Genomic DNA, 25,908 nt, shown 5'->3' on the forward strand with positions numbered 1-25,908 from the left:
TGAAGGGGCACCTCACTTGGGACAGCAACAGAAAAAGAGGGTAATTCTAAGGATGATGGAGCCCATTGCTCAGATGTAGGGGTCTCCAAAACAACAGAAACCAGAAGGAAACAAAGTATAGGAGGCTACCTTAGCAAGGCAAGCGCGCACCTTGGGCCTGTCACCCAAGAGTTCTCCCGATTTAACACTGTGGCAAACTCCTAGGCTGGGCAGGGCAACCTAGAGCAGCAGGCGCGAGGGTTTGTCCCTCGGGCTATTCGCTTCCAGGACCCTCTGAGCGCTCCTCCTCCCGCATGAACCCCCAGCCTGGGGAAGTGTTGGAGTATGATGCCTGTGTGAGGATACCAGCTTGGCAGCCAGGAGTAACTCCCTGTGTGGAGCCACCCAGCCTCTAAAGTAAGGCAGCCTCTTGGGTTTCTTCTCACAAATCTAAGTTACACCTGGCCTGGCAAGAGTTCACACCCTCTAACTTCTAATTAGGTCGAAGTAGTGTCACTCCAGTGGGGGAGGGGTTCCTTTCCTCTACCCTCCCCTAGAAAGATTAAAAAGGTATCTCCAAATCTCTAAAGTCTGGGGGGGGGCTAGCTGTGCAGTTCTGCACTTGCCAAAACCAGGATCTTTACAGCCCACGCGGGTGGAGAGGGTGGTTTCCTGGGCCTCCGCTCTCTTCCACGTCCTCACCAGAGCCCAGGAGGGATGAAACTCTAAGCAGTCTCAGAGACTGGCTACCCTGTTCTCCCGCCTCACATTCCAGAAGCAAGGCTGACACCCCCTGCTCCCCACCCCCACCCCAAACACACACCGGTCTAGATCTAGTTCCATCGTCCCTACGGTCAGAAACAGGAGGACCCCCAACGCCAACTCTATGCCCGCGCCCCCCCCGCCCCCTCCTCTGGCGTCCGCCAGGCGGCACTCTTCCAAAACAAAACAGAAAGGCAGTGCGGGGTAGTTTCGCGGGTACATCTGTCTGTCCGGGTCCCCCACCCCACGAGTCTGACCCCGGCCCCAATCACCCATCAGTGAATGCCTGGTGGCCCACTGCAAGAGCCTGCGAGTGCGTCTAGCTCTACAAGGTTTGAAAGTCAGGCAGAATGCTCGCGGGACAGTGCTCCAGGTCCTCCCGCCAGGCCCCCGCGCCCCGGCTCACCTTCTCTCCGGTCAGCACGTGCAGCCCCTCGCGCACCTTGGCGAAGGAGCCCTCGCCCAGCTTCCTGCTGCCGATCAGGTAGTTGCCCACGCGCTTATGGTGCTGGAAGTCCCGGAGCCGCTCGCGGGACACGCCGCTCACCCAGGCGGGCAGGAAACTTCCCTCGCAGGCCGCCGCCGGCCTGGCTGCGTCCTCCGCGCCCCCGTCGCCCCCCGGCGCCGCCGGCTCGCCCAGGAGCCCGTCCCCAGCCGCTGCCGGCATCGCGCCCGCTCGGCTCCCGCGCTCGCAGCCTCTCCTCCTCCGGCTCCCGGGACTGCCCCGGCTCCTCCTGCCGCCGCCCTGGGCCCGGCCCCGCCCGGTCCGAGTCTTCGCGCTCACGCCCCCCGCGCCTCCTTGCGAGCGCGGCGCGCAGACAATAGCTGGCGACGGGGCGACCGGGGACCCGCCCCCGAGAAGTTCGTCCTCGGATGATCGGTCGCCGAGATCGCGTCCTCCGTCCCGTCGGGTGCCCTGCTCGGGTGCTGGGGGCAGCGGCTGCTGGTCCAAGAGGGACGCAGTAGGGTGGCGGGGTCCCCCAAACACAGGCGCCGCCGCCCTTTAGCCCGCCGGGTCGTCAGCGGTGCACCCCGGGGCCGCTCCCGCCGGAGAGGAGCGCGCGGCGGGTTGCAGGCGCCCTCTGGAAGGCAGCAGAAGAAAGCCTCATTCAGTTTAAATTTGCAGAAATTTAATCCGCTCGCGGGCGGCGGGGACAGACGAGAGTCCACTCGGCAGCCTGAGCACTTTCAAATCCCGCGAAGCCCCTCCTTCCTTCCCCGCGCGCAACAGCCGAACTCGACCCTTTCTGAAGAGGGGAGGGGAAGGGAGCGGTGGAGTGGGCGGCGAAGCCACCTGAGCGCCAGACAGGGGGACCCCGCGCGGCCGCGGAGACGCGCGCTCCCGGGCTGCCCAAGACCTGCCGCCTCTGGCGGCGCGGATCGGGCTGCTTCTGGGCTTGAGCTTTCTGGACCTTTCCCGGGTGAATTTCCGCACTAGCCGCACCCTCCAGGTTCAGGGGAAAGAGAAAAAAAAAGGAGCTCTGGACTATAGGGGGGTTGAGTACTCAGCTCAGAACCCGGCACACAGTAGGGACCCTGGATGGATGGATGGATGGATGGATGGATGGATGGATGGATGGATGGATGGATGGGAACGTAGCAGGCTGTGTGTCGGGGCTCACAAGCAGACCAGATTGCTGGGTTGGTGAAGAAGCAGCCGCCACAGTTAATAGTAGAGGCGGCAGCATAGGACCCAGGGCGTTTGCTGCCTATGCTTGTACGTTTGCACCCTCTCTGCTTTCCATAGCGATGATGTCGGTGGTTGCTGGATGATCCGGACCGGAGCTTTGCAGCTCCTGGATGCTTTTGTTCTGTGGGCCCTGTGACTGCACTGATCTCACATAAACAATTACAGTTGTTCCGAGACACCTACCAGATATCTCCAGAATCCCCAACATCTTCCTGAATTGAAAAGGGTACTCAACCCTCCTACAGTCCAGAGCTCCTCTTTCTTTCTCCTGAACAAATCAAGGATGCAGACAGGCTTTCCCAAAATGCGACCTGTTGAGGTGGCCGTGTCTAATGCAAAGAATTTAACCTCTGATCACACATCATCTGAGCTCAACGGGAGGATTCGGTTCTAACAAAGTTCATTTCATTGTTTATCCTGAGTAAACAGGTATGACATCATCGATCCACATTAATACTCTGGGGTGGGGGAGGGGATACAGTTATCACCCTTCAAAGGGGGGAGCGGACGGGGGAGTCCCTGACCCATCTGAAAAATAACCCGAAAAATGCCCGTTTTCAAGTTTCAGCATCAGTTGTTTTCAACTACGTACAAGCTGTCAGTCTCCGCCCTTGCTATGATGACCCAATCTGGTGCTTGTCTTCTGCTGGGGTCTCCTGGCTCTGCATTTCCCACATTAAAGACAGGCTTTCCGCTGCTTTCTTGCTGTACTTAAGGGACTTTTTAATTCCTACATTTTCTGCAGGGCTCATCCAATTGCTCTCGTGTTTCTAATTCAGTAATTTAATTTTAAGGAGGCGGGAGGTGGGGAAAGAGGGGATGCTGGTCCAAAGTGTGGGGAGGATTAAGCCCGCATTGGGGTGACTCTTCCATTAGGAAAGGATTTAAAGTTTCCCAATGTTGCATAATTTAATTTTAGGAAATTAGCTCTTTGTGAAAATTTGGAGATATGTTTGTTGCAGTTCAAGGCAAATCCCAGAAAGTACTCATCACGTGGAGGAGCCACTTCATAAGTGGTGGAAGTCACTTATGATGAAATGGAGACGCTATCCTTTTGATGTTTTGATTATGCCCTCCCAGGGTAGAGGTCAAGAAAGGGGTGAAGAAGAGAGAAAATGCAGGCCCATTAAATCTTCCTCAGGCTTGCTGTCTGGGCCTGGTCCAAGCTCACTGCTAGTTCTATTGGCTGGGATGTATGCCAAAGAGAAGTTCAAATCCCACCCCTGACTGAGTTTAGTAACTGGTTCTTGAACTACAGTTCCTGCTGTCTGAAGTGGCTGTTCTCAATAAGGAATGTCTCCAAAATTCATTTCAAAAGACAAATAAGCACACAAAATACTACATCACCCTCACACTAGGTATTTTGGAAATACATGTCTGAGGAGCCAACACACATCACTGAAGAGCCTCTACTAAGCCCCAAGTTTGTAGGGTTTCTCTGGGTATTACAGGCTAGCAGCCTTTGTTCTGGAGAGATGGCTCGGTGGCTAAGAGTCTACATTGTTCTTCCAGAGATCCAGAGATCGGTTCCCAGCATCCACACTGATCTGTTCACAACCACCTGTGACTCCAACTCCAATGCCATCTTCTATCCTCCCAAGGCACCTGCCCTCGTGTGCACATGCTCCCCAGATACATGCATGCATGCATACATGCATACATACATACATGGTTTAAAATAAAGCATTTTTACAAACAAGTTATCTGTCTTCATGCAGGCTTGGCTTTCCTAACTCCACTCTTTCACTTAATCCACGCTTACCTCCAAACTGCTGCTTCTGACCCATTTTCTCCCATCATAGGTGTGCCGTTAGGAGAAGCCCTTCCCAACCAATGAGCTGCTATAAGCTGTTGAACCCTCTGTTCTTCTCACTGGGTACCATTAGCTTCACATCCGCCTTCTGTCTTCCAGATTGCCTATTGGATGTCCTTCTTTTTTAGAACTCGTGGACAGGGGCTGTGTTCATTTGGTTTGTATTTTGCCTTACAGTGCCCTGCATGGTGTTTGAGCTACAAATTTGTCTAAAGAGTGTTTGCAACTGGCTGAAGGAAGGCTATCAGTTACTTTTTCTTGCTTGGGGACAGCAAGACCCCCATCTTCTCTCAGGTAAACCTTAAAAATTACTTTCTAAAGTTATTGTTCCATTGTTACCTCTGGGGAATCAGCAGATTTAATCATTTATCATTTCCAGGCCCTTTCAAAAGCGTCATCATTCGCAGGGGGCCGGGGGCGCCTGGAGAAGCTGTTTCGGTTGACTTGTGCCAGCTGCTTCCTTCTTGCTCTTCCTTTTCTCCTTTTCCTCCCTCCATATGGCTGAGAGACTGTTTGTGTGCTCCCACAGTACGCCAGCTACAAGACCCAGCTGGAAGCAGTCAAAGACAATTAGAAATTATCAGGCTGGCACTGCCAGGAAGTGAGAGTTGGCCAAGGAGGGTTAGGCTGGCAGGGGTGGCATGGTAGCTGGAGAAGCAGCAGCAGAGCAAAGACAGAGGACATGGAGAAAAGCTGCTTGGAACCCGTCCTGAAAAATCAGCGAATCGGTTCTGGGCGAGCAAAGCAGCCGGTAAATAGCAGACTCCGGATTTGAACCGTGTCCCCTGAGTTCATGGCCGCTGTGATTCCTGCCACACAGCCAGCTGTTGACCGTGCTCAGGGCAAAGGCTGAGGAATGAGGGGTTCCCCAGCCATAAAGTCTGGTGTGCAGGGGCAGCCTTGCATTAGCTGTACCCGCACAACAATGGCTTCTCACGAGGGAATAGTGACCTTTCACCTCTCTGCCTCAGTTTCCTTAACGTATTATAACTCGTCTCTTTTTCCTTGTTCTCTCATTGGTCTTAGTTACTCTTCTATCGCTGTGAAGAGACACCATGACCAAGGCAACTTATAAGGGAAAGCATTGAATTTGGGGCTTATTGTTCCTGAAGAGAACAGGGTCTGTGATCATGATGACATGCTTGCCAGCAGGCAGGCATCCCTGGCGCAATAGCTGAGAGCTTACTTGATGAAACAGCCTCAGGATAGAGAGAGGCTAACTAGGAAAGACGTGGGCTTTAAAACCTCACTAGGAAAGGCATGGGCTTTAAAACCTCAAAGCCCATGTCCAGTGACATGCCTCCTCCAGCAAAGCCACACCTCCTAATCCCTTCCAAACAGTTCCTCCAGCTGCAGAACAGGCATTCAAATACATGTGCCTAAGGGGTCCGTTCTCATTCAGACCACCAGCACACCGAGAGAAGTCAGTTCAGACTGTCCCAAACCCAGCAGATGCCTCATTACCTCTAGGTTGGAGCTCTTTCCTCACTCCAAGTCCCATGGATTGACTTCATCACACCAGGCTGGCTGATGGGATCTCAGACTTGATCTGGCGCCCATGACACACACCTCTCTCTTTGCTTTTCTTGGGCTTCACCCGAATTCAGCATCAAGCAGTCATCCTTTGCTTCCTCTCTGCCTTAGCCCTGTATCTCTCACATCAGATAATCCGGGTCTCTACCTAAAACCGTGACCCACTGGTGGTCACCTGCCACTTTCACTCTGTCTGTGTAGTCCAACCACCTCCCAACTGTGGTCCTTTGCTTCTACACCAAGCCAAAAGTCTCTCTTACTAATGGGAGTCAGGGTCTAAGACATGGCTAAATGGTTCCAAGCACCAGCTGGCCTTCTAAAGAACCCAGGTTCCAGTAACCATATAACCCTCACAATTCACAAATCCAATTTCAGGTCTACCTGATGCCCTCTGTTGGCCTCTTTTGGCACTGCATGCACATGGTACACACATGCAGACAAGCAAGCACATATAAAACAAGTAAAATAAATCTCTTTTATTTTTAAACGGGACTCAGATTCTACCACTTCTTTGCTCCCCACACCCATGTGCCTGGCATATTGCAGATGCTCAACCTAGAACTTCATCTCGACTCTTATCAATATGGGAGAAGGGGGTGGTTCTGGGCTTTGGACGGGCATGGTGACAGGATATGCACGTGGTACCAAGCCAAACCTCCAAACTGCTTCCCACTAGCCACCACAGTGACATCCTGGGGGTGCGTTTTCTCACAAGATGCCAATGGTTCCCCCTCTAGGAAAGCTGCCTCAGTTCCTGGAAACCAAAGGGTGCACTGTTGCAGGAAGAGCAATGTATCCTCCAGCATCAGGGATCTCGGGACTCTCAGATTACAAATCCCAGGTGGAGGCATTGAGGAGGAATGGCGCTGAAATCAGTTCACAGGGAAGACACCATAGCGCAGTCCTCCTGGGGGTCAAAGCAGTGCCCCGTCTCACATCAACACCAGTGCCCCCCCTGTCACGTCACAAGGCCCTGAGATCTGCATCTCACCCTGGCACCCACATTCTTTCCCATGTCTCGTGTCACCTCCCTCATCCCCTCAGTCACCCCACTCCAGCTGCAGTAGATTGCACAGGAAGCCCACTGCCCGGTGGACTTTCTGCACCGCCTATTCAAATGTCACCATCCTGGGCCTTTTCTGTGACCCTTTCTCTGCAATACAAACAGACCCCGCCCCCTGCACCCACCTCTGTATTCTTTCCCTCTTCTGAGAAATTACATAGTTTTCTTTATTGGTTGTATCCCTTCAGGAACTATAGCCTCATGAGGGCTGGGATTTTGGCTAACTGTGCTGTGCATGAAGCCTGACTCCCAGGAGGAAAACAAATACAAATTTGGGGTGATTGGTGGAATTTTTAACTCACCATACTAAATAAGACAGAAAAAGAGAAATTGCAAGAAAAACTGGGTCCTGCTGGAGTTGTATACATCCCAAGGGAACACTAGGAAAAAAATAAATATTCATGCCACAAAGATAAATCTCCCTGATAAGTTACATGTGTGGATTATAGTCGGAAGGGAAGGGCTACCATCAGTACCAAGCTATGGAGCATTGCCTAGCTGGGTGCTGCCTCTTATCCGTTTCTGGACACAGCCGGCAGTAGCAAGAGCGTGAGGGAGCTTTAGAGCGATTACACGATGAGCAACCCTGTGTGGAGACATGGAGACAGTAAGAGGAAAGGCTGTGGCACTGATTCGATGACCTGAGCCCAAACTGATGGCCGAGGTCTGCGGAGCAGGCAGGTGGGCTGACAAGAAGAGGTGGGCGCCCCCTGCTGGTGGACACCGCTGCTTTCCCTCCACAGCAACAAGGCCGGGGAAGGGACCACACAGTGGTTTCTAGTCTCATAGGGCCAGCTTTCTTCTTCTGGAAAGGGAAGAGCATTTCTGTGTGCTGTTACTGTTCTTCGCATGGAAGTTTTATATCACAGTCATTGAAGATGTAAGTCAGAAAATGATAAGCTAAAGAAAAGCAAGAGTGAACGGTTTAAATGACATTGGCTGTCAACTCCTCTTCGATGGAAGCCTCTGGGGAGCATACCGGGGTGGAGACATTGTCATGCTCTGTGCTCACTGCTGCGACCCACCCACAAGCCTCTGCACCTGCCTCCTTGACCCTGACCTTACGGACTGTCTGTTTTGACGCCTTTGTTACTGCCAATGAGTCTCTATATAGAATGATTGAAGGTGATAAATCAGTAGATAGACTAGACAGATAGGAAATGTACAAAAAAATAGGTAAATGATTGAAACGGCAATGAATATATGGCGGGTAAGTAGATACATTGATAATGATGGTGACAACGCATGATACGTAGGTAAAACTAAGAGGCCAGTGACCAGATAGAGAGAGATGAGGTGGGCACGTCGCACACAGCCAGTCGCACACAGCCATAATCCTAGTACCCAGGTTAAGGTAAGAGGATTGCTAGTAGTTCAAGGCCACCCTAAACCACATAGTGAGTACCAGGCCAGGCTGAGCTACATGTGTGAGACTGTGTTGAGAGAGAGAGAGAGAGAGAGAGAGAGAGAGAGAGAGAGAGAGAGAGGTCATTAGAGAATGACTAAGGGATAGTAGGCAAATAGACAAGTCGATCAATAAACTCTAGATAAATAGATACCTAGATAACAGTAAGGAAACAAATGACACCTAAATCAATGTTAGCAGAGACATTAATCAACAGCTAGCCATATGATGACGTCATCGACAATGGCAAGGTGGGGAGATGAACTCTATGTCTGCACACGGAAGATGAGCGGGTACACCCTGAAACTCTGCCCACTAAGACCCCACTGCCGGTCTCAGGGCCTCCGCAAAGGCAGCTAAATCCACTCACTCTCTGTTTGTGACTTGTACCTTCGTACAGCATCCAAGGTCCAAGTTTATACTTTTCCTCCTGTCAGTGAGTCATCAGGGATCTTCTGCCCATAGGCACAGGTGTGAGCTAGGGCAGAGCCCGCGCTGCAGTCACAGTGGAGTTATACACATGGTTGGGTGGCTGCTTCTGTAGCTGGATTGACCCTCAGGCCCTGCTCAGACGCTGAGGAATATGATTGTGAGAGTGGGGTCCACCCAGATGTATATCTGTCTGTCATCTGTCTGTCTGACAAAGAGCTAGCTCAGCACTGACCTTATGTAATGGCTATTCTGGGTTATCAACTTGACTGTATCTGGAACGAACTATAATCCAGAAATGGGGGCACACTTGTGATCTAGATCTTTAGGCAGGAAGATGCGTGCCTGCAATCCAGACCTTAAGGCTAGAAGGCATGCTTTAAATCTGGGCCACACCTTTTGTTGGAAGCCTACATAAGGGCAATGGGATTAAGCAGCTCCTTGATTCTTGGACTTTCAATTCATAACTAACCATTATTAGACTGAAACTTGTATGTCATATATATATATATATATATATATATATATATGTATATAATGTGGGATTGTCCTCTGTATGCTATGAATGTATTTTGTTATCATTGGTTAATAAAGAAGCTACTTTGGGCCGATGACAGGGCAGAATAGAACAAGGCAGGAATTCCAAGCAGATATAGAAGATTAAAAGAAGGTGGAGTCAGAGAAATGCCATGTAGCTACCTAAGGAGACCGATGCCGGAACTTTACCCAGTAAGTCACAGCCTTGTGGTGATACAAAGAATAATAGAAATGATTAATTTAAGATGTAAGAGTTAGTTAATAAGAAGCCTAAGCTAATAGGCCTAACAGTGTTTTAATTAATATAGTTTCTGTGTGATTATTTTGGGTCTGGGCATCCAGGAACGAAAGAGCAGCCTCCATCTATACACACACATAGATACAGAGAGAGAGAGAGAGAGAGAGAGAGAGAGAGAGAGAGAGAGAGAGAGAGAGATTTATTCTGTAAGTTCTGTGACTCTAGAGAACCCTGACAAATACCCCTTCCTAGAGCTGCAGCAGGAAACACCATTGCAGAGTTGGGTTCCTTGATACTTATGGTGATTAATCTTGGTTGTCACTGTTACTACATCTGGAATTAACTAAAACCGAAGTGGCTAGGCACACCTGTGAGAGTTTTTTTTTAATTTTATTCAATTTCATTTCATTTAAATTAAATCAGTTAAAGTGGGAAAGCCCATCTTTAACCTGGATTTCCTGAGGTAGGAAGATTCGCCTTTATCTGAGCTGTGTCTTCCACTGGTATCCTATAAAGGACGTAGAAGAAGGATGCTTTCTCTCTCTTCTCTGCCTGCTTGCTCTCGTACTTCCTGGCAAGTCCATTCCATTGCTAGCATTAGAAACTTCTGATTTAGGATTCTGACATACAATGAAGAACAGCTGAGACATCCTGCCTCACGGACTGAACAACTATAGGATTCTTGGACTCTCCATTCATAAACAGCCGCTGTTAGAATGGCTGGGCCTGTGTCTTAGTGAGGGTTTCTATTGCTGTGAAGAGACGCCATGACCACGGCAACTCTAATAAAGGAAAACATTGAGTTGGGTGGCTTAGAGTTCAGAGACTCAGTCCATCGTCATGGTGATGAGACCTTGTGCTGGTGAGGGAGCTGAGAATCCTCCATCTTGAGCAGGCAAGAGGAAGTAAGCTCAGACACTCGGTGTGGCTTGAGCTTGTATGCGACTTCAAAGCCTGCCTCCACAGAAACACACACACACTTCCTCCTACAAGGCCATACCCACTCCCAAAAGCCATCCCTCCTAATAGTGCCGCTCCCTTTCAGGGCCATTTTCTTTCAAACCGCCACAGCCTGTAAGCTGTTCTAATAAATGCCCTTGCTGTATACTCATTCTGTCTGTTCCGTTCCCCTAGAGTGGTGATTCTCAGCCTTCCTAATGCTGCGCCCCTTTAATACACTTGGGGTGACCCCCAGCCTTAAAATTATTGTTATTGCTACTTCATATCTGTAATGTTGCCACAGTTATGAATTGTAATGTGAATATCTGATATGTGACCCCGCCCCCCAGGCTGAGAACTGCTGTTCTAGAAAATACTAACACAACACTTAGACGTGTGCAGTAGGATCTTGAACTAACAAAGGCCAGGTGGCAGGACTGAACCACCAGCAGCCAGGCAGGTGCAGTCACTGGGATGAGAGTAGAAGCTTTGCGGCACCCGATTAGTTCTCCCTAGGAGACCTATGTTGATAAAGACTATGATATCCCTAGTGGTGAGACGATGGCAAGCAAGCAAGGATACCATTTTGCTTTATAGACTTTGAGGGAGTCAAGGGTGGATGACCAGAGCAGCTGCCCCGAGAACAAATCATGGTCATCACCTGAGTTTCCAGTCTTACTGTCCTCCAGTCCCACAAGTGGGATATAAGCCACTACTGCTAAATTTTGAGTGTCTGTGCCTCTTCCAAAACTCACATCAAAGTTTAATTCCAATGTGCAGTATTTAGGCCTGTATTAGGTTCTGCTCTTGTGGATAAATCTCTTATAAAAAAAAAAGGGCTCAATTCACAGAAATCGTCAAAAATATTTATGTGAGAAAGCCATGGCAGAGAGCTGGAGAGATAGCTCAGTGGTCAAGAGCATACGCTGATCTTGCAGAGGGCCCAAGTTTGGTTCCCAGCACCCACACTGGTGCTCTCAACTTCCTGTAACATCATCTCCAGGGGAATCCAGTGCCCTCTTCTGGACTCCACGGCACCTGCACTCACACACAACCATGCCTACACACATATATGTACTTATACATAGTTAAATACAAAAAGAGTGCAATTTGACCTAGAGAAGAAAAACGCGGCAGAGAGTTAAGCTTCCAGCAGTGATGGTGAGTGCCCCAAGGACATGGATATAAACAACAATGTTAAAACTATAAACCCTATCTGGATCAATAGCATCATATGCAAAACACAAACCCAACTTGAAAAGAAAATCAGTCAGGGAGTAGACGTCTAAGATTAAGCAAACAGGTATAAAACTGTGTAATTGAAGCTGAGTCCAGATTTATACCAAATCACAACAAAAGGGTTTATGAGATCTATCTTATTAATTCAACTCAAAATGACAGCTTTTAGTGAGGTAGTATACAATACAATAGAAAATATGTACAACAGAAGACTTTGGTGGCCAGTGGTATATTTACCTCCAAAGTGATGCTGAAGAGTCCAAAGCAGAAACCCCAGCACCAAAATAAGCAACACCATGGAAATGAACTCAAAGGAACCAGTTTAATCCAACCCCAGAGGAAAATGTGGGGGGAAGACGATGCTATTCATGAAATGAGACTTCTGTCTCCATTTTCTTCCTCTGCCCTGACTTTCTGGACTTCCTAAACTATTACTAAGAATTCAAATATCCTAAAAATATGTTTATCCATGTCACTGGAGGACTCGTCAACACTGAGGTGGACCTGTACCTTTGTGTGGCATCTGTAGAAATATCTGGAATTCATCACAGGTGGTGGCAGATGCATTGGATACAGTGTCTCTGGTCTAAGTCATGAGGACAACCGATTGTTGACAGGAACCAGATTCTTTCAAGGGACACTGGCACCCAAAAGATAAGAGGAAATAGTACAGACACTTCTAAGTGTCCGCTGTTGTCCTAGAAGGCCGGCTGACGCCACCCAGCCAGGACCTCATGTTCTAACTGTACAGTCCTTGCATCCAAATTCAAGCCTACAAAGAAAATCCTCACTGGGGAGAACAAATTCCTTGTCTAACAGAAATTTGTTTGGTCTCAGGGGAAAAAAATGTTAGTCATCTCTATTCAATGAACTTACATAAACTAATTCCACATCTGAAGAATTTTATGTTTATTCAGGAAGAATCAAAGAATCTTACATTGCTGGTTATTTTATCTTTTCAAGCTCATCCTGAAGCTCTTCTTGTGTGAATTTTCATCTTCTCAGGCCCAGAGAAACGGATAGCAGGAAATACTAATGTCCTCAAGGCAGCAGAGGGGGAAGTGAAGAGGCTGGCAGACACATACATCAGATGACGTGAGATTGAGAGAATCTCAAAGAATATCTCACAGTCAGGCATAGCTGCTCACGCCTGTAATCCCAGCCCTTGGTAGGCTGAGAGAGGAAGATCGTTAGCTAGAGACCAGTCTGGAATCTGTCTCAATACGTGCTCCAAGAATTAATAATGATCTCTCACAGTGATATCTCACTTAGCTGACACAAAGGGCTTATTGAAAGGACAGGAGCTTGAGTTTCACAAGTGGTCATTAATTAGTGATAGTCACTAACAGTGACCATGACATTGAAGATAAACTCTGCTCTCAGATGAGAGTCTACTGCTGCTTGACATTTATACAGTGCACATATATATATATATATATATATATATATATATATATATATATCTTTCAGTCTCATCACTCGGATCCCTTGGTGTTTTATTTCACTGTCATACTCTAAGAAAGATGGGTAGATATACATACATACATATATGTATACACATATGTAAGTATGTAAATATTTATGCATAAACATGTAATATATAGGGATATGGGGTGTTTCATTGGTTAAATTTTTCATGTGTATCCTGTTTGTAACTATGTATAGTGTGTCTGTGTATGAGTATGTGCGGGTGATGACGCTGGAGCCTAGAAGAGGGTGTTGGATCCCCTGGAGCTGGAGTTAAAACCAACTGTGAACTGCCTAATACTGTACTAGGAACCAAACTCAGGTTCTACACAAGAGTAGTGTGTGCTCTTAACCACTGAGTCATGTCCTAGCCCCTGGGTAGCTGGAGTTCTGAGACAGAATCTTATATATAGCCTAGGGTGGCCTCAAGCTGGTGATCCTCCTGCCTCAACATCCTGTGGGCTGAGACATGTATGTAATACTATGCCTGCCTTAGATAAATAGATGTTTTATAGCTCATTTCCCTCATACTATTGACATCGCTGTACCTCACGCCAAGCAAACGAAATATTTGTGTTATGAAACCACATACAGAATGTGCAACTTTCTAGTTCCACCTTATGCATTTATTTTGTGTGCGTGAGTGTGGGTGTGTGTGGGTGTGTGTGGGTGTGTGTGGGTGCACGCATGCTCCGACATGCATGAGTATTGCGTATTGTCAGAGGAGAGCTGACTGCAGTCTCGTTCTCCTCTTCTACCTGTAGGCTCCAGGACTTGACCTCAGGCTGTCGGGCTTGGACACAAGCACTTTCACCCACTGAGCCACCGTGCTGACCCAAAATGTTCAGCTTTAGCACATAGTATTTAAAACACAAATTCACAGAGCGGCTGATTCTACAAAAACCCTACATTATAAGGTAGAAGCCAAGATTCAATCCCACAAGCTTCTGGGGGACACACTAAGCCACAATAAAACCACAGCAGACAAAATATCCCTTCACAAGGTTAAAACTTACAGGGTCAGAGATGTGGCTTCATGGTTGAGAGCACTGGTTGCTCTTCCAGAGAACATGGGCTCAATTCCCAACACTTACACGGTGGCTCATAACTGTCCGTAACTCCAGTCCCAGGGAGCCGACACCTTCTTCTGGCCTCCTGCCATACTGGGCAAGCATGTGGGGCACCAACACACATGCAGGCCAAATACCCATACACTTAAATTATTTTTAAAAAATTAGAAAATCAGAATTTTTTTTTAGATATTAAGACTTCTAGAACACTGCCACATGTGAAGGCATGCGGCTGGTTATCATGTCTCCAAACTAAAAGTTGCACTTTCTCTGTCTGCCTCTGGGCTCGTGGTTTTTGTTCAAGTGAGTTTGCGAGTCAGGGGTGATGAGCTGCCATCACGACTCTTACTGTGCCATGTGCTTTGCTCCCCGAAACTGAGTCGGATTGGTTTGCAGCAGGATTCAGTTACTATGGGCACACTTCATTTTCAAATCTGAACACTTCAACAATGCAGTGGTATTTTTAGAAATCCTTCTGATAGTTCTTTTCAGCAGTACCACTGATTTTATTGAAATACCAACTGTAACAAAGCTAAAATCATAAAGGTAAATATTTAGAATGAAGAACACAATTATGCCTGATTTTTTAAAAATAAAAGAAAATAGGTTAAATTTAAGATCTACAAGAAGAACAAGAACACTGTAGAATGTTCAGTTTTGGTTCTTTAGAAATGAAAAAACCATATTATAAAATTAAATATACAAGATTATATATATATGAGTGTGTGTATGTATATATAAAATCTTTTCAGCGTGTTCATTTCTTAACCCAGCAATTTTAGGTCTAGAAATTTATATTTAAAAGAATTCCTTTTGAAATGTGAAAAGCAGGCTAGAGAGGTTTCAGTGGCAGGGACTTGCCCAGCATGAACAAGACCCTGGTTTCATTCCTAACACCGTGAAACAAAATAAAATGACATCATAGGTTTTTTTTTCCAACATGCAAAGATATATCCGCCAGAAGGCAATCCCTGCATCACTTTCTTCAGCGGCATAGCTACTTCCCAGGGTCCACACTTCTGTGAACCACACTCTAGACAACGCTAAACCTTGATGAAACACACTGGTCACCCAAAGCCAAGTCAGACATGAAGGTAGAAGGGGAAGAAGAAGAGGAAGGGAAAGGAGATCCATAGATGGAGGAGAGAAGAGACAAGATGGGCGTGAAGAAAACAATTAAAATATGTTATGTATGTATATAAGAATGTCATAATGTGTTGTGGGAGCTCCTTTTGCTCCTTTAGCCAATAGTCTTTGAGATACCAGCCCACTAGGGTGTGGTATCTTTTGTTTTAAAACAGTGATCAAGAGTTAAGGATAGGCCAAGCAGTGGGGGTGCACTGGGGAAGCATAAGCAGTTGGATCTCTATGAGTTCAAAGCCAGTCTGGTCTAAAAGAGCGAGTTCCAGGACAGGCTCCAAAGCTGCAGAGAAATCCTGTCTCAAAAAAGAGTTAAGGATAGAAGAGTTGCAGTATTTATTCTGCTGGGTTTGGACAACGTTCATGTTCTAAACTCGACTCCATTGTGGAGTGCCTGTTACATGTCTGGAATTGACTGTGCGGAGTGTGAGATTTGAATTGAGAAGTCTGTGTCCCGTCTTCGTGAATATGGATAGGTGACAATCTAATCAATAGAGCATGGAGAGATGATGTGATGTGACTTCTGAAAGGAGGCTGGAAAAGACATCCCCTTCCACTGGGCTATGAAGACATCCCTCTTGGAATACAGAGAAATCCCTCCTGAAACCTAGGACAGTCCTCTCTAAATCCAGCGGCCCGCTGAGTCTGTGTCTCACGCTGTGCCATGTGTAAGCGCACCTGTTGTCAGTGCCCACCCAACTTGCCCTCAGCCTGCTCAGCCCATGTGCCAGGTGCCTCAGACAAGGTGTACCTTAGACACTCCTCGGTAGTGGAAGCCCAGAGTCAAGAATACCATCTCAGTGCTGTGGTTTGAAAGAGGAAACTCCCCCATTGGCCATGTGTTTGAACACTTGGTCCCCAGTTGGTGGCACTTTTGGGCAGAGCGTATGGAAACTAGGAGATGCATTCGTGCTGGGAGCTGACTTTCATGTTGTTTGCATCTCCAGTTCTCTCTCTCTCTCTCTCTCTCTCTCTCTCTCTCTCTCTCTCTCTCTCTCTCTCTCTCTCCCTCTCTCTCTCGCATGTGTCCGTGTGTCTTCCTCGTGCAGATGAGATGTGATCTCCTGGCTTCCTTCTCATCATGCCTTCATCACCATTATTAACATGCAGCCATCTGGAGCTTTAAGCCAAAATAAACCCTTTCTTCCGTTGTTTTTGATCATGGTGTTTTATCCCAGCAATAGAAAATGAGCCCTCTCATGGAGCCCTCTCTGAGTTCCTCACCCGTGGACTGTGTGGGAATAGCGAAGTGATTGCCGTGTCTCAATAGGCACCACACTGTAGACAACAAAAATAGCACCAAGCACTTGCAGATCGTTAAGGGGAGACCTGAAGGGCTTGCTGAGGAGGGGATGGGCTTCCAGTGGGTGAAGTGCTCGCCATACAAGCCTAAGGATCCCCAAAACCCATGTAAAGGCTGAGCGTGACGCTGTATAGCTGTAAACACAACATAAAAAATGTATAATATTGAGGTAATATGGTTTCAGGAAAAAAAGACAGCATGTTCCGCCATGTACATGTAGTGTAATGTGTGTGTACACATATATGTATGTGTGTGTACATGTGCATGTATCTGTGAGATATGTGCATAGGAGTGCACAAACCATGTATCTGCACTCAGGGCCAGAGTAGGGTGCTAGGTATCTTCCTCCATTGCTCTCCACCTTCGTCCCAGAAGTGAAGTCTCTTGTTGAATCCAGCTGTAACACAAGCCCAGTACCCGCTCTTTAGGGGCCAGCCCCACTCTCTGTTTTTGCTGCGGATATTTACATGGGATCTTTGACACAATGGGCAATGTAAATTGGGAGGAAATAATAACCATCAATAAATGATGGTGGCACACGCGATGAACAGCTAAGGGCAAACATGGAGTCAATCTCCATACCAAACCATTAAACCTCAAACAAAAACAATGGACTAGATGGGGCTGGGCAGAGTTCAAAGTGAAGCACTCTCTAAACAAGCCTGGTAATCACGGAATGCTGTAGCCACATCTGCAATCCCCAGGCTGTGCCTACGTGGACGTGGGAGACGGAGGTAGAACATTTCCAGTTTATGAGTTGGCTGGCTGGCGAATACAGCAGTGACCAGCATAAAGACCCTGTCTCAAACCAAGTGAAACAAGGGCTCACAGCTGTTTGCCCTCTGACCTGAACCATTCTCTGTCTGTCTATCTGTCTATCTATCTATCTATCTATCTATCTATCTATCTATCTATCTTTCTTTCTTTCTATCTCTGTCTCTCTCTGTGTGTCTCTCTGTCTCTGTCTCTCTCTCTCTCACACACACACACACCATACACACCAGCAAAAGTGTGAACTAGAAACAAAGAATAACATTTAACCTCAGCATAAACCACACACATAAAAATCTTTCCCATGCCTGGGTGCCGTGAGAAAGCTCTTTAGAGGCCAACTTTAGAAAGCCTAATTGTCCCCAAGCCTGACTGCTGGGCTCTGAAGTCTATCGGTGTGTGGCACTGAGTTCACACTACCCACAGATGGCTCCTGGCAATGACTCAGCATGGTGTCGCACTTATGGGGCCCCCACCCAGCTTCATGTCCTCCAAGACCCTATGCTGTCTGTCAGTCACAAGCTCTGACAGGACTCACACAAGGCGACTCACAAGGTCACCTGAGTTTTGTTTAGTGAAGATCTGACATTGATGTCTTGAAAATATCAATAATTTTCTAATGAGAAATCCTAAGTGTTTCTCTCATGGTCCTTGAAAATTCTGTAGTTGGTCTCACTCAGAAACAGGAGTCTTCTGGAAGCCAGCAATGGGCCAGGAGATACCCTGGCGTCTTTGAAGAACCAAGCTTCTTAGTACTGCACACTAGTCAAGAACATTTCTGCCCTCCCTCCATGGTCTGACAGCTTTCCCACCTTTTCAGGTTCTATTTTCTCACAAACACTTGACATAGTAAAATCTCTGTGTGCCCTGTCACACACCCCTCAGTGTCTGCCCCTTGGAGAGAGTCAGAAGCTTAGATGGTATTTGGAGAGGCCAGATGAAACCGGAGAGAGACCTGAGAATATTACCTTCAGTTGACTCTCATCTACAATCTGGGGGGCAAAAAGAAGATCTGAATGGAGGGCTGGGCAGTGACGCAACAAACCCGCTTAGGAGTTTATTAGAGGGTGTGTGTACAGGCCTGGGGAATCCGTGTGCAGAGAGAGGGAGAGAGGGAGAGGGAGATGGCGCCCGCAGCTTTTTAAAAGCAGCACTCGGGAGGCAGAGGCAGGCGGATCTCTGTGAGTTCGAGGCCAGCCTGGTCTACAAGAGCTAGTTCCAGGACGGCTCCAAAGCTACAAGGTAAAAGCAGCCTAGTGCATGCGCACAGGGGGGCGTGACTACGTTATACGCAGATGACGCAGATGACAGGCTCGCACATGCACGCAGGGGCTTAGCTGAGTCATAGTGTATGTAGTCATGCTTGCGTGCGGGGCCTTAGCTGAATCATCGTGGACATAACCAGGCATACGCGCACGTGGGTCATGCTGGGCCCTTTAACATTCAGGTACCTCTGCACTTAAGGGCCAGTCTGCCCGTGCGTGGCTCCAGAACCCGGAAGTATCAGCCTTATGTGGCTGAAATCATTACAGCAATGATGTTGGCATTTGATAAATCTTGGGGTAACAAAGTCTAGAAAGACAGTAGTGCAGGCTAAGTTTTGCTGACTTGGTAGCCTCCTGCAGAAGGATGTGCATATCTGGGGCTGATCACTGGCTGTCCATGGCACAGCGGCATAGCCAGAAGACCTGGGAGGAACTCACAAGGAGGCTTGTCACTGCAAAAATGCAACACACGGTAGCAACAGGGTGAAGACTCGGGTCTGCTGCCAGCAGCTCCAGAGACATTTGGAAGTTCAGTCAAGGTATATATATGACAACATATATGTGTGTGTGTGTGTGTGTATGTATATAACATGTATGTTATAAAGTAAATCAAACAAACAGACCACAAGAGAGAGTCCAGGAGACAGTGCATGGCCTCTTGGATCCAGCTTTGAGAGCCAGAGTAAGTGGCTTCAGTGTAGGTGAGTCTGGTGCAGTTTCTCACACCGCAGAGTGCACAGCTTAGACATCCTTTTTAACAGAAAGCTTCTTTCCTCTGTGTAGCCCAGCTACTCCAAAAACTCTGTATGCTTTCTTTCATGCTTTTTTCTTCTTCAGAAAATGGGGGGATTACAGGCTCACACAGAGCCTGGTTCTGTAACTTGGTCTTGTTTCAATCAAGAAAATCCTCCAGGCAGTCTGGAATCCATTTCATTCCTTCCTACTCTGCAGCCCCCTCTGAGGCTTCCTGCTGGCCTCAAATTTGTTTTACATAGGATGGCTCCAAATTGCTTTTAAAGCCCCGTTTTCTACATTCTGGCTCTGGAACTAAAGCTCTTCCAGTCCCGGGGGAGTTACAGCCTGACTTTCTGCTGATGGGAATTTCCTTGTAATCCAGACCTTTCTCTTTCTAGTGTTTTCTTATGTATTTCAAAAGGCAGATTGGATATAGCGTCGGAAAATGGAGGCTGGAGTACCTTACCCTGTGGTGGAGTTTTCAAGGTAGTTGTGACTTAGATGTGGCAATTAAAATCCGAGATTATTCCAAGCTTGTTTTAGCTCTTCGTGATCGTGGGCTTCTGAGAGTGTGGCTTGCAGGGTTACAAGCTGGTCATAGATCAGGGTGTGACTCCTTACTGCATGGAAACAATCGGCAAATATTTACTGAGTGCTTTGGTCTTTACAATATCATTTCCAAATATTTGCTGCCAGTCCCTGTGGAGAGACGATGTGCCCGTGTGCCAGTGACATAAAGGGAGGGCACTTCCTTCCTATCCAGTGAGAAGTCAATAGCAGACACCTGTAACTTCCGGGCAGGAACTCCAAGAGCAGATGTAAGGTTCACCATGTCCTTCTCCCACCCCCTGCCAAGGACTGGAGATGTTCCTGACTGAGTCCCAGAGTTGACAGCGCACAGACTGGAGCCAAAGAAGCAGCATGGTGGCTGAGTCACTAAGTCAAATTTCTGTTGATAGAACAGAATTTATAATGGTTGCAAATGTCTTTAGGTCGTGGTTGGAGAATGGGAATTCTAGGATCAAGGAGCTGTAGCTGGTGCAAGACTTTGAGCCGTGTCATCCTATGGGAGAAGGACAGACAGACGCATGCCAAGTGTGGAGCCAGATTTACCACTGCCATGGCTGCCACCTCCTCCTCCTTCCTCCTTTTTCTTCATGTGGTGTTTGTGTGTGGTGTGTGTATGCACGCATGTGCAGATGCACACGTGCACGTACCTACACTGAGGCCTCAGGTCAACCTTAGGTGTCTTCCTCCCTCTGTCACTCTGATGCCTTCACTCAGCCCAAGGATTCCCCATCTTCAACTTTTCAGAACTCAGCCACCACAGCCAGCATTTTTATGTAGATTCTGGAAATTAAGCTCAAGTTCCCATGCTTGCATGAATTCCAGCCCTCACTTTTAACAATTGGGTCATCTCACCAGCCCCTTTCTTTCTAAAAAGCAACTTTTATTTTTTCAATAACGGCATGAAGAAGGAACACACACACACACCTGATATCATCACTGTTTAAAGGCTCTTTTTTTTCCCCTAATGAGGACAATTTTTTTAGCACTTAAGAGAGGAAATAACAGAACAAGGAAATTGGGATCTCACAGTTTCTGGGAGGAGGGAGAAGGAGAAAGAAGAGAAAAATGTCACTGTTTCCTGAGCTAGGGGTCAAGAAGCCGTCAGAAATGAAATCCTAAGGGCATCTGAATCTCTAGGGTCGGATAAGGCATTTTTCAGAGACAGTGAAAATGCCCAGATTGTCCACACAAGCGGGCTGGGGTTTTGGTGAGGGGTCTAGAGTGGGAAAATGGAAAGAGCAAAGGTTATGGTTCCTGAGTCACAACTCAGAAAGTGGGCAGGCTTAGCCGGGAGTTCCCAGGCAGCTGATTGGAGGGAGAGGCTTTGGGGTAGCAGCAGTGCAGACTTCTTTAGGGGGTTATGACTTCTCCTATTTTCTCGTCTGATCTGTAGGGGTATCACATTGCCTCCCACCTTCTGGTTCTAGGATGGCTTCACGCTAACATTCTCCCAGCTGAGCTACATTTCAGTGACATAAGTAATCTCTAAGTTGTAAATGATGATGTTTTCCTCATCACAGGAGATCCCTGGCCCTGTCTGGTAGATGCATGCTGTCTACTGCACAAGGAGATGAGCCAGCACGAGCCAAGCTAAAGGGGGTGGGGGACGTGACTGGTGACCAACTATGCTATCTGTCAAAAGGTGTCTCAACTCTGTTAACAATGGCAACTGAAATTGAGTTTCAGCACTAACCAACATTTAAAAGCCATAGCCGTGAGTGGGAGACTAATCCTTCATATCGAATGTCACTGAGATTTGGGGATCGTTTCTTACAGATGTCCATGGTCAGCACAGATTCCATTAGGTGTCCATCGTGTGCTGGTGTATAATTCTCTTACATCTATTAGGTCACCGCCTCGAGATAGGGATGCTTTAATAGAACAAACAGCAAAGAAAGCCTTCCTTTAAGCTTCCTTATACCCGAGCAGATTCCATGCTTTCCTGGGGCAGCGCGCTATTACAGGGCTCAGCTGTGAAGCAGACACGGGCAAAGATGCTGTGCAGGAAGGAGTGACAGCAGAAACTTGGCAGCGTGCCCTCCCCGAGGATCACATCCAACCCAGTGCCAGACATCTGGCCACAGCCAGGGAATATTTCCTGAATAAACAAGCAGGTATATTAATTCCAAGGAATTCTTTGAGGACTCTCCAAGGAACTCTGGAGAATTTCAAATTCTCTTTCATGAATGGATGGTCCCTACAGGGTTCAGATGTGACGCTCACGTTCATGTGTGCCAAACAAGAGGACGGGAGCGAACTGGCAAAGACCCAGGTGTTTTCCAGCCAATTATTTCTCTACTCTCTCACTCAGAGTTCGATCAGAGACATTAATGATGGCTATTAACCAGCTCTGCTAAGTGTTTCCTATCACATCTTTTTCTGTGGTTGAACCACTGCAGAGAGACTAATAAATAGACAAGAGGAACAAGGGCCGATCTAATCATTTACACATTGGTAATTAGTCCTAAAGCAATCATTCAACTGCAGTGTCTAAAAAACCAACAAGTCTGAGACAACTGGCCCCAAATCACACTTTCTATGTAAAACTACTACGGTGGTTTGGATGAAAAAGGCATCCCACCCTACGTATTTGAACACTTGGTTCCCTAGTTGGGGATTATGGAACCTTTAGGAGGCAGAGCAATGCTGGAGGAGGTATGTCACTGGCTGTGGGCTTTGAGGTTTTATAGTCTGGTCCACAACCCCCCATCCCTACTTCCTTCATGCGGATGAGAATGATGCCTCTGCTTCGGGCAAGCCTTATGCTCTTGCTGTGTGCCTTCCCCGCCGTGATGGACTGTATCCATGGTGGGCCTGCGCCAGAGGAAACTGTTTTCTCATCTAAGTTGTTTTTACCATGAACAGAAAGTGATGCAGGTGCTCTCTTAAGTCTCTCTCTCCCTCTCTCCTTCTTTTTCCTTTCCTTACGTGTGACCCAGTAGACACGACGACACTAGGTTCATATCGCTCCCAGGGACAACACTCTCCTAGGAGAAAAATTTCTGAGCCAATAATGGAAGAGGGGAAGCCTGCTAGCGAGAGGGCAGACTAAGAAAGGAGATGACATCAGAACCCTCCCCTTCCTGAAAGGCTGCCTTAACTACGGATTTTTAAAATCAATTTAAAAGGTATAACTGAACACACAAGAGAGAAGAGGGAACTGCAGTAGGCACAGAGAAGGTAAGGACCGGCATGCAGGTGAGCTGGCACTGTTAGGTGCACTCTGAGCTTGGTGTCGGTGTCCATGTCGTGATAGCTGCTGAGGCCCTGTAGGAGATGAAGAGAGAAGCCAACCTCCTGGGAGGAACTGACTGTCAAACTGCTGCAGCTTCAGCAACAGGACAGCTGTTTAGTCTGCTCAGGCTGCTACAAAAGAATGTCACACTTGCGTGGCTTCTATCAAGACAGAAATTAGTCCTTACACTTCTAGAGTTTGGAAGTAGAGGATGCTGGGCTCATTGTGGCCAGGTTCTGGTGAGGACCTCCTTGCAGGCTGCAGACATCGGTGAGTTCATTGCGTCCTCAGGTCTAGGACTGAGAAGTGAGCGAGCTCCCCAAGGCCCTGGTATAAAAAACTAGCCACATTCAGGAGTGCTTCGTCCCTCACCTCGCCACCTCCCAAGGCCTCCACCTCCTCAGTTAAGCATTTGGGCTTATATTTAAGTATATGAAGTTGAATGCCAGGCGGTGATGGCGCACACCTTTAATCCCAGAGGACACAGAGGCAGGTGGATCTCTGAGTTCAAGGCCAGCCTGGTCTACAAAGAAAGTTCCAGGACAGCCAGGGCTACACAGTGAAACCCTGTCTCGAAAACAAACAAACAAACAAACAAACAAACAAATAAGTAAGTAAACTTAAGGAATGCGAAATCCTTCACTCTAACTGGCAGACTAGACAAAAAGTTCACTCACCAACACAGTGAGGAGCTAAGGCAAGAAGTGTATACTGTCATTTTTTTATTCATGTGTGTGTGCCTGTGTGTGCACACGTGGAGGCTGCGCATGGAGACCAGAGGACAACCTCCAGTGTCACTCTCACGGTCCTGAAGATCAAACTCGGGTCCTTGCTAGGCAAGCACTTGAACAACTGAGCCATCCCCCAGTTCTTGACAGGACACCTTTAGGAAGTAAATAACCCCAGCTGATGGAGGAAAGTCATTGGTTAAATAATAAAGAAACTGCCTAGGCCCATTTGATAGGCCAACCCTTAGGTGGGTGGAGTAAACAGAACAGAATGCTGGGAGAAAGAAGCAGAGTCAGTGAGTCGCCATGATTCTCCCACTCCAGACAGACGCAGGTTAAGATCTTTCCTGGTAAGCCAGCTCATGGTGCTACACAGAATATTAGAAATGGGTTAGATCAATATGTAAGAGCTAGCCAAGAAGAGGCTGGAGCTAATGGGCCAGGCAGTGATTAAAAGAATATAGTTTCCGTGTAATTACTCTGGGTAAAGCTAACCGTGTGGCGGGACGCAGCCCCGCCGCTCTTATTACAACACCCAGCTACTATGGCATTTCTCCAGCTGTTACTGCGGTTTGTGTTTTGTTTTGTTTTTCACTCTTAGGTTTGCAGTCACCAGTGTTCTTAATGCAAAGTCCTAAGGTTCCACTTAAATTGCTCCTAACCCCAGTTCGCCCATGTTTTTCTTGGTTTTGGTGTATAAGTTACTGAATGTAATTCAAGAGTTTTCAGGCAACTCTTTAGAGCAAGAGGCTGCGCTTGGTATTGCCGTCTCAGCACGGGCTGTCGGGTTTCGGCACTCTTTACTTTTATCTGTAACGTCTTGATTTCCCGTTGATTCCCTTTCCTATGTCATTTCACTCATTTGCTATTTTAGTAATGATTTCCCATTGCTTTCCTGCTCCTCTGTGTAGGGTGTAAGTGGACTTGGAAACATGTCAAGGTGGAATCTCCACATGAACTGCACATGATGGATAAATGTCCATCAAACACCCCTCTGTTGAGAGGGATGCCATCATAGCCATTGTGCACAGAACCCAGAAGAGGGTGTCAGGCTCCCTGGAGCTGGAGTGACAGGTAGTTGTGAGAAGCTTAAAACATGGTGCTGGAAAGTGAACTTGGGTCCTCTGCAAGAGCAGTGTGTGCTCTTAGCTATTGAGCCATATCTCCAGCCTCTTATTCACTGATAACTGCCAAAAGAGCCCAACGCACTGCAGATCAACAAATCACACCCCAGATAGAAAATGGTTAATACAGTAAACATTTAAAGGAGTCATCAGAGTGACTTCTCCAGCAAAGTTAAAATAAACTCTGCAGCCAGGGGGTGGTGGCACACACCTTTAATCCTAGTGCTTCGGAGGAAGAGGCAGACAGATCTCTGTGAGTTCAAGGGCAGCCTGGTCAACAGAGAGAGTTTGAGGACATCCAGGGCTACATAGGAAAACCCTGACTTGAAAAGCAAAGTAAATAAATCAACAAAATAAAATCAGCAAATGAAATGCATTATTCAGACCATGCCCCACCTTTAATGTCTATGTGAAAATGGTCAGCTTAGTAGCAGTTAGTAGGGTTTAGTTCAGTCTAGTATTTTCTGATTGTTTCAAATAAAAGTGATGCTCCAAGGGGAAACATATTTCTTCCTTTCTTTTCTTTCTTTTTTTTCCACTTTTTTTTTGAGGTAGGGCTTCTCTGAGTAGCCATGGTGTCCTGAAACTTGCTTTGTAAACTAAGTTGGCCTCAAACTCACAGAGATTCATCCACCTGTCTCTTCCTCCTAAGTGCTGGGATTAAAGCTGCACCACTACCACCCAGCTTCTTTCTTTTAAGATTTTATTTTAAATGTGTAAGTATTTGCCTCATGTATATATGAGCATGTATATGCTAGTGCCCACAGAGGTCAGACAAAGAGGTCGGATACCCTGGAACTGGAATTATCAATGTTTATGAGTCACTGTGTTGGTGCTGGGAACCAAACCCAGATCCTCTGCAAAAGCAGCCAG

General features: G+C 47.4%; 1 protein-coding gene and 1 long non-coding RNA gene across 2 annotated transcripts in view; one reads left to right on the forward strand and one right to left on the reverse strand.

Annotated features, from left to right (window-relative positions):
- Positions 1–2,414, reverse strand: part of Hunk (hormonally up-regulated Neu-associated kinase) — a 111,780-nt gene extending 109,366 nt beyond the window's left edge. Inside the window, exon 1 of the mRNA XM_057765653.1 lies at positions 1,148–2,414. Coding sequence (XP_057621636.1) covers positions 1,148–1,408 — 261 coding nt within the window. The 5' untranslated portion in view covers positions 1,409–2,414. The remainder of the gene's footprint in view (positions 1–1,147) is intronic.
- Positions 2,415–2,640: 226 nt separating this feature from the next.
- LOC130871933 (uncharacterized) overlaps positions 2,641–25,908 on the forward strand; it is a 37,377-nt gene continuing 14,109 nt past the window's right edge. Inside the window, exons 1-2 of the long non-coding RNA XR_009056860.1 lie at positions 2,641–2,860; positions 4,422–4,538. This is a non-coding gene — a long non-coding RNA (uncharacterized LOC130871933). The remainder of the gene's footprint in view (positions 2,861–4,421; positions 4,539–25,908) is intronic.

The sequence above is a fragment of the Chionomys nivalis genome, chromosome 3 (genome assembly GCF_950005125.1).
Source record: "Chionomys nivalis chromosome 3, mChiNiv1.1, whole genome shotgun sequence".
Classification (NCBI taxonomy): Eukaryota; Metazoa; Chordata; class Mammalia; order Rodentia; family Cricetidae; genus Chionomys; species Chionomys nivalis.